This window comes from Mus caroli, chromosome 7 (genome assembly GCF_900094665.2).
Source record: "Mus caroli chromosome 7, CAROLI_EIJ_v1.1, whole genome shotgun sequence".
NCBI lineage: Eukaryota > Metazoa > Chordata > Mammalia > Rodentia > Muridae > Mus > Mus caroli.
In genome coordinates, this window is record NC_034576.1 from 229,781 (window position 1) to 238,678 (window position 8,898).

Below are 8,898 nucleotides of genomic sequence, written 5' to 3' on the forward strand. Positions count from 1 at the left end.
GGTAACATCCTTAGGCCAAAAATAAAGTTAGTTAGTTTCTCTTCTCAGGGGCAAAGGCCTCCACTCTTGCATTTGGGGCTCAGCTTTTTCTCATTCCCAATCTAATTGACACTGAGCCTACTACTTCCTTTGAAAGTCTAGGCCCTGCTCCCTGCCCCTTAGGACCCGCTGCACAGGTCTTTCTGACTCCTTGAAGCTCGCCTGAGCTCCAGCGGATCCCATCATCATGATGTGGTCTAACTTCTTCATGCAAGAGGAAGACCGACGCCGGACAGCTGTGGGCCGGCGTCGTGCCCAAGAACAGCAGAATCTCGGCTTGACTCCGGAGCGAGAGGGCAAGATCAAGCTGGGGTTGCTGGTGGCAATCGTGGGTGCTACTCTGGCTGTGCTGGCTGTGGGCACCGAGTTCTGGGTGGAACTCAATACATACAAGACCAATGGCAGCGCCGTCTGTGAGGCCGCCCATTTGGGGCTGTGGAAGGTGTGCATCAAGCGACTGTGGCAGGCGGATGTGCCCGCGGGCAGGGAGACCTGTGGCCCAGCTGAGCTGCCAGGAGGTGAGAGGCTGTGTTCTGAGCCCAGGTCTGTGTCCCACAGTCAGGGAGAAAGAAACTTTTGTCTGGGGGAAACCTTTGTCTTGTTCTTATCCCCCAAGAATGTTTGTGCCCAAATCAACCTGTGCTCACAGAAACTGGAGAGAAAGGGGGTTGGAGAGAGTGAGAGATGTTCGGGCATAGCTCATATCCCTAATTAGCATATGCCCTAAAGAAACTTGTTTCTTAAAGTTTGCCTTCTAGCTGTGGCCTATGCCCCAGACCAGCCTGTACCCCTCAGACAGCCTGTGCTTCCAAACCCAGCTGGTTCCCTCAGAACAACAGCCTGTATACACCCCCGCCAACCCATATCCCCTAGAACTGCCTGAATTCCCCACCAGACAGCCATGCACCCACAGACAGCCTGTGCCCTTAACTAGAAGCCTGGAGACATCCCACATTCCCATTCTGTGTGCCTCTGTGGAGACAGACCACCCTACGCCCACCCGGAAGTAAAAAAAAAATTCTGTGCCGATTCTCTGTTTTCAGATACAATCAACTGAAGTTCTTACCAGGTCTTCTCACAGCTCTGGGTGCACTTTGTACCTCCTTAGAAATGTTTATTTCCAGTACCTCTCGCCTCGACATGGTCGGGACAGACATTATAGCCCTCCTCTCTTACTCTACAGACACTCAACACCCCTCATGGAACCACATGGTGGTTCCTCTGCTCTCAGCTGTGCCTCTTACTCTCTGACAAAACATGCTATGCCCTTTGCTTAGTGGGATATTCTACATTCCCCTAGGAACTGGATATGTGTTTATTTTACCTCTTTTGACACCCATCAAACCCACTTTGGTTATATTTGCTTGATGAGATCTTTGCCATGCTGGTCCCCAGCATGTACCCAGTCTTCTCTCAGGACCCCTCAAGGAACATACTTCACCTTCACTCCCTCTGGGCTCTGGATGGATTTTTTTTTCATTCCTCAATCCCTACTTTTTCAGATGTGATATGGAACCCAAAATAGGATGTTCTAAGCCTTTAATAGCTAAGTGGAATGCCTTCACTGTCTGTGGCCTGACAGACAGGTATGTCTGTCCTGATCTTAAACAGTTTCCTTTTGCTGTTTCTCACTGTTTGGCACTTCAATCGAGATGATCCCAAACCTTTGCAAAATGGGATGACAAAAACAAATATGGGATGCCAGTTGGGTCTGGTGGTACAGGTCTGTAACCGTAGGCATTCAGGAGGCTGAGGCAGGAGGGATGTGAGTTCAAGGGCACCCTGGGATACAGAGGGAGTTCAGAGACAGCCTGTGCAACTCTGTGAGATCCTCTCTCAAAAAAATCAAAACCAGAGGGGCTGGAGAGATGGCTCAGAGGTTAAGAGCACTGACTGCTCTTCTGGAGGTTCTGAGTTCAATTCCCAGCAACCACATGGTGGCTCACAACCATCTGTAACAAGACCTGATGCCCTCTTCTGGTGTCTGAAGACAGCTACAGTGTACTTACGTATAACAAATAAAATAAATCTTTAAAAAAAAAATCAAACCCAGAACTGGGGGCATGGGGGGCGTATCTCAGTAGTAGAGCACCTGCCTAAAATCCTTCAGAGAGGGGCTGGGGTGTAGTCCTGTGGCAGAGCACCTGCCTAGAGCCCCCCACTAAGGGGCTGGAAGTGTGGCTCAGAGCACCTGTCTAGAGTTCCCCAGTGAGGGACTGGAGCATAGCTTAGTGATAGATTACCCCCAGACCTGTTCTACAGGGAAGGAAAATAAGGAGCAACAACTCTTAGCTCCCAATCTAAGCCTCAGGATAGCTTTATGGGGTCTGACTCTTGGGTGTCTCTGTTTCTAAGAACTATGCCTTACTGCATGTCACTAGTGCTTAAAAAGATCTCAGAGGCCCTCACTCTTTGGAAGAGACTGTCCTCTGCCACTTTACTGTGTGCTTCCCTTTCTCTTCCCTCTGCTTGTCAGGATTTCACCACTGAGCATGGTGGCACGTGCACCGCACCAGCACTCAGGAGGCAGGAGGAAGACCAGGAGTACAAAACCAGCTCGGCTACATAGTGAGTTGTAGGCCAGCCTAGGCTATATAATACCTTGTATCAGAAACAAAACAAGAGGACTTTACCATTCTTCCAAGGCCACTACCAGCTCCCCATAATTCTGCGTTATCAGAGGACCTATCCTGGACTCCACTGTCTCAAAAAATAACTTCCTTTAAAAATTTAAAGAAAGCCATTATGTCCCTTGGCTGTCAGAGAGGGACTCACCCTGTTGTTTTCCAAGTGGGTTTGCCCTATTCTCTGAGGCACATGGACATAAAATCCTGTTTCTAGCAGCCAAATGAGATTCCAGACACCACACCCAGGCCCAGAAGGGACTCTTTAGCTCTCTCTGTAGTTGATAACCAGCTGCAAAGAGCATCTTCTTCCATGGGAAGTGCCCTTTGCCTCTTGGTGCTGCAGGACAGACTGCTCTGTACAATTCACTTGCAGCTGCTCTGGCCTAGAAATTGCAAATCCCTTTTCCCTGAGCTTGTATTGGGCATGCCCCATACTATCACTTGACATAGATTTAGCCATTTCCACTTCTCCAAACTATCTGGCTCCCTTTCCAATGTTCTCTACCCTCTGTGGTTCCGCATCCCCCCTCCTTTTTTTTTTTTTTCCTTGTATTTGAGTTTCCTCATACACAGAATAGGTCACTATAGAATACACTTTGGGAGTCAGGATGTAGGTAATTGGCAGAGTGCTTGCCCTGAGTCTGACCCCAGCACCATGTAAAACAGACACGGAGGTATACACCTGTAATCCTAGCACTTGGGAGGTGGAGGCAGGAGGGTCAGTAGTTCAAGACTATCCTTAGCTTCATAGCAAGTTCAAAGTCAGCTTAGAATACATAAAACCTTGCCTTAGGAAGTTAGAACATCCTGTTAACTTTAAGCTTTCTCAAGTCTAAATTAGCAAAGGTATTTAGTGAATCTTACATATGTTTATAAGAAGACTATTGTCTGCTTCTGCAAGGTCCTTCTTATGCTCTGTCTTTAAATTTTTTCATTTTAAAAAGGTCTCATGTAGCCCCTACTGGCACAACATCTCCCTATTTTAAAAATTATTAACCTTGGCAGTAGTGGCGCATGCCTTTAATCCCAGCACTCGGGAGGCAGAGGTAGGCGGATTTCTGAGTTTGAGGCCAGCCTGGTCTACAAAGTGAGTTCCAGGATAGCCAGGGCTATACAGAGAAACCCTGTCTCAAACAACAACAACAACAACAACAACAACAACAACAACAACAAACTAAATAAACCCTTATCTCTCAAAACAAACCAACCAACCAAACAAACAAACAAACAACCCTGTCTCAAAAAAAAAATGTATGCATGGTAGTAACACCTTTAATCCCAGCACTGGGGAAGCAGAAGCAGGAAGATCTCTGTGAATCTGAAGCAAGTTCCAGGATAACAAAGGCTTACATGGGGAGACTCTGTCTCAAAACAACCAACCAACCAACCAACCAACCAACAAACAACAACAAAACCCTTTCCTAATTCAATCCTCTAATGTGTTCGATATTATATCCATGCACAAATGTTTTGATTTGGAAATATATAGAGTTTGAGTTTATATACATGTGTGTTTTGATTTGAAAAAAAAAAAAGGTATCATGTGATTTTATATTATTTTCAATGTAATTTTTCTTGCTCAACATTGTGATTTCCAAACCTCTTTCATTTGCTTTATACTTTTGTAGTTTATGGGCTACTTTATGCTGTAAAGATGTCCATTAGAGTGTCTATCTCAACTATATATTGCCCAAGAGATGGACAAAAGATTAATTCCTTCTCCAGCTCAGTATACAATGCCATAGAGAACAACCATATCTATAGTCCTATATGTGTTTTATTTTCTTCTTGGAATACCCAGAAGTAAAATTATTGTGTCACATAGCATAGACACATAGACATGTGTCACTTAGTGGTAGAGATGTCTTCTGAAAGATGCATGTTAAGGAAAACATCTTGAGAATCAAAGTGTGTGCTTGTGTAGATAGACTATGATGGCTGCTATATGACAAAGCCTTGGCTTGTTTGATTTCTACTTTTGAATTATGTGTATACGTGAGGATGGTGAATGCAGGTACCCACAGAGTCCAGAAAAGAGCAATAGATTCTCTAGTATGGATCTGCTATTGTAAGCCGCCTCATATGGACACTAGGGCCCTAACTCAGGTCCCTGGCAGGGATGGTATGTGTGCTCTTAACCACTGAGCCATCTCTCCAGCTGCAGGGTGACATATTCTTACTGTGCCTCAGTCATACACACAGCCCACTGCTGACTGGACTGTTACTGCCTGCTGTACACCTGTATTTCATTTTCTAAGTATGCTAGAGTCCTTCATACATAGATAGTGACAGTTAACACTCCCAGCTGCTTCCTCTTATCCCTCCAATGCTTGATACTGCCCTTTCAATATTTGCCCATCTAATTGATCTGAAGTGGCATCTCCCTGCTGCTTCAAGTTGCGTTCCTCTGACTCCTGCTGCAGCAAAGTCTCTCTTCGTGTACTTGTGAACTATCCAGACTTGCCCTCCTGTGAATAGCTATTCCTATCCTTTGCCAGTGTTTCAATAGGTTTACTTCTCTACCCCCTCGCTAATCTGCAGGAGCCCTTTGTGTATGTAGCATAGGAGAGGAATCTTTCCTGAGTCTCTTAGACTCCTGGTACCTGCATCTTGGTGTCCTTTGTTGAATAAAATGATAACTCATTTTCAATCCACTTGCTTCTCAGACTCACATGAAAGAGCCAGGAGAGAGGAAGAATCAGAGGGCCAGAGAGGTTAATGGTTCCCTTAGATAGAAGGGCTTGAGGTTAAAACCTCAGTCTCCGAGCATCAGTGATATGGCAAGTGTATTTATACTTCAGTGTCATTTCCCACCTTTGTACATTTAATTTATTCCCCTCTCACAATGTGTGTGTGTGTGTGGGGGGGGGCCCACTGGAGTCTTCTACCATGTGGATTCCAAGGATTGAACTCAGGACATCAGGCTTAGCAACAAGCTAAACCACCTTGCCAGCCTGATTTTTCTCCTCTCCTCTTATGTGTCAGCCATACTAATACTTTATTTTTAGTTCCCTGTAGTGTCTGGGAAATATCCAGCCTTGAGCTTATACAAAACTTCATGTCATCACTTCCCCCTTTTTTTTCTCCCTGCACCCCATAGAAGCAAACTGCACCTACTTCAAATTCTTCACCACGGGGGAAAATGCGCACATCTTCCAGCGAACCACCAAGAAAGGTGAGGACCTCTCATATGGTGACAAGGGAGGGCTGGGAGTAGGATGACTGCTCTGAAGGAGTGACGGACAGCATTGTGCTCAGGATGGGCTCAGCCTCTGTGGATGTCTCGAATTTGGAAGTGATGGTAGGTTAAGAATATGGACATCAGCCGGGCGTGGTGGCGCTCGCCTTTAATCCCAGCACTCGGGAGGCAGAGGCAGGCGGATTTCTGAGTTCGAGGCCAGCCTGGTCTACAAAGTGAGTGCCAGGATAGCCAGGGCTACACAGAGAAACCCTGTCTCGAAAAACAAAAACAAAAACAAAAACAAAAACAAAAACAAAACCAACCAAACAAACAAAAAAGAATATGGACATCGATCATTAGAGCTTGTGTCTATCCTACTGGCCATTTACTCCACCTGTGCTGTATGGCTTGGGCAAATCATACCTGCTCTCTGTAGCAAGCACTATAAGGACATTTTATATGCTAAGCCCAGCACCAAGTTTGTTAGCACAGTTCTGGTCCTTGCTACAAGCCAGCAAGGCTTGGACTTCAGCTTCATCATTCAGGGGAGAAATCAAGTCAAAAATTGTTGAGAGAATTACTTTTCTTTTCCCACAAAAGGGCAGAGACAAGATCCCAACCCAAATAAATCTAAATCTACAAAATTGTATATGAAAATGTTACGTGTATACACTGGTCCATATGATGGCTTCCAGCCACGTGTGACAGCCTAGTACACAGAAGATGGCAGGTGTAATGGGAGGAAATGCATTTTTAATTTTAACTTAAGTGAACTTAAAATGATGTCTGGTAGATACTACGGTAGTCAGTACTGCAACTCTGAGAACTTTGTCCTTTCTACCTAAGTCCAGCTTCTCGAACATCACTCCAGTGCCCCAGCAAAGGAACTGGGATCATTCCATGTCCCTCATTCTTTGTTTTGTTTTTAAATAAGGATTTAATGAGACCAAGCAGGTAAGCATATGAGTCCAGGTGTATACGCGTACCCCTTACCTTTTACATTCTTTTCTTGTGTGAGCTGGCTCAGGTCACTGTGTACCTTTGGTAAAATCATATGGACCACCTACTATGTGCTGAGCACCACACTGGGCACTTCTAATCCTGATTTTACAGGGATTTCCCAGAGCCTACGATTGACAGGGCCTTACCAGGATTTTCCAGCTGAGGAGTAGTTGGGGAGAATTACAACCTAGATGGTTGCAAGATAATGAATCACCTTTACCTCTGTTCCCTCAACTTCATCATCTGTAACCCAGTGATGACCAAAGAATAAGTAGCAGCTGGTTACCCCAGTATCCCTGACCTGGCCACGTGCCCCTTGTGCTCTAACTTGAGCCAAGTAACTAACTGACCCGTCTGGGTCTCCATCCCTTCAACAATGTAACACACTCTCAGGAGGTCTTTCAAGTTTTCCATCTTTCTGGTTCTGGTTCTTACAGAGGAGTGCTGTCTATTCTCCTATTCCCACATTCTCTATCCCTTCCTTGGCCCCTCTTGCAGAGGTAAACCTGGCAGCTGCCGTGATAGCTGTGCTGGGCCTGACGGCCATGGCCTTGGGCTGCCTCTGTGTCATCATGGTGCTCAGTAAAGGTGCAGAGTCCCTGCTCCGATTGGGAGCTGTCTGCTTTGGCCTCTCAGGTGAGGGCCAAAGACATTGCATGCTGGGAGGTGAGATCTCTACACATCGCTGCATGCTGGGAGGTGGGATTCCACACACAGTTACTTACTTAGAGGTGGGAAGACCCTATTGCATGCTGGGAGGTGTTTCTCCAAACACTGTTGCATGAGTCTCTACCAACTGTTGCATGCTGGAAATTAGGATCCCCACACATATTTGAGTGTTGAGCAGTGGGAACTCCACATAATGTTGCATGCTGGGAAGTAGACTCTCCAAGCATGTTGGGAATGAGGAGAAACCCAAGGGTTCTAGTATATTATTCAAAGGTGGAAGAATTCCAGAGACTTTTCTGGCAAGGTTTATTTAGACTTAATGCTATTTTAGATTTGGAGCTGTGAGTGCCAAGAATCTTTACACACTGAGACTGGGATCTCTCCACAATGCTGGGAGTAGAGGCGAGGGCAGTTCAAGGGCTGTTGTAGGCTCAGAGATGGAATTCCAAATCCTGTTATTGGCAGAAGAGTAGACTGTCTCCAAATACTATTTAGATTTGGACATGGGATTGCCAAGGATTGCTTCATGTCAAGGGGAGGGGGTGATCTCCAGGTACTGTTGCATGCCAGGAGTTGGAGCGAATTCATGTAAAATCTAAAATCTAGGAACATTCTAAGCCTGTTGTTGCATGACATTTGCATTTTTCCACATGTTTTTTTAGATTTGGCCCGGAGTCTCCAACACTGTTGTACAGTAGGAGTATCAGGCAGGACTTTGAGCACTATTGCATGCTGGAGGTCAAAGAGGCTCACGAGCTGAGTAGATCTGAAGATGAGTCTCAAGCCATTCAGAAGGTGGTTTAGGGTTTTATTGCTGTGAAAAGTCCCCATAACCAAGGCAACTCATAAAGAAAACATTTAATTCAAAGGCTCAATCCATTCTCATCATGGCAGGAAGCATGGCAGCCTCCAGTGCTGGAGGAACCAAGAGTTCTACATCTTGATCCGAAGGCAACCAGGAGAAGACTTTTCCGCACTGGGCGGAGCCTGAGCATAGGAGACTTCAAAGCCTACCCCACAGTGACACACTTCCTCTAATAAGGCCACATTTCCTAAAAATGCAACTCCCTATGGCCAAGCATTCAAACTCATGAACCTGGAGGGGGCCAGACCTATTCAAACCATTACAGAAGGTCTCTAGTCTTTGAGTGTTGGACTTGGAGTTTGCAGGTAGTGTAGGTGAGGATCCAGAAAAAAAAAAATGTCATATCACAAAGACTTCAGTCTAGTTTACATCTAGCTCAAAGCATTACAGTGAGTGGACTAGCTAAAGGTTGACATTTTTTAATTATTATTTTCATTTTTATTTTATGTGTATTGGTGTTTTGCCTGCATATGTGTTTGTGTGAGGGTGTCAGATCTTGGAGTATTGATAATGGG

General features: G+C 45.5%; 1 protein-coding gene across 1 annotated transcript in view; it reads left to right on the forward strand.

Moving 5' to 3' along the window:
- The first annotated feature begins 226 nt into the window (after positions 1 to 226).
- Positions 227 to 8,898, forward strand: part of Cacng6 (calcium voltage-gated channel auxiliary subunit gamma 6) — an 11,174-nt gene continuing 2,502 nt past the window's right edge. The window contains exons 1-3 of the mRNA XM_021169062.1: positions 227 to 557; positions 5,767 to 5,841; positions 7,348 to 7,485. Of these exons, the coding sequence (XP_021024721.1) occupies positions 227 to 557; positions 5,767 to 5,841; positions 7,348 to 7,485 (544 nt within the window). The remainder of the gene's footprint in view (positions 558 to 5,766; positions 5,842 to 7,347; positions 7,486 to 8,898) is intronic.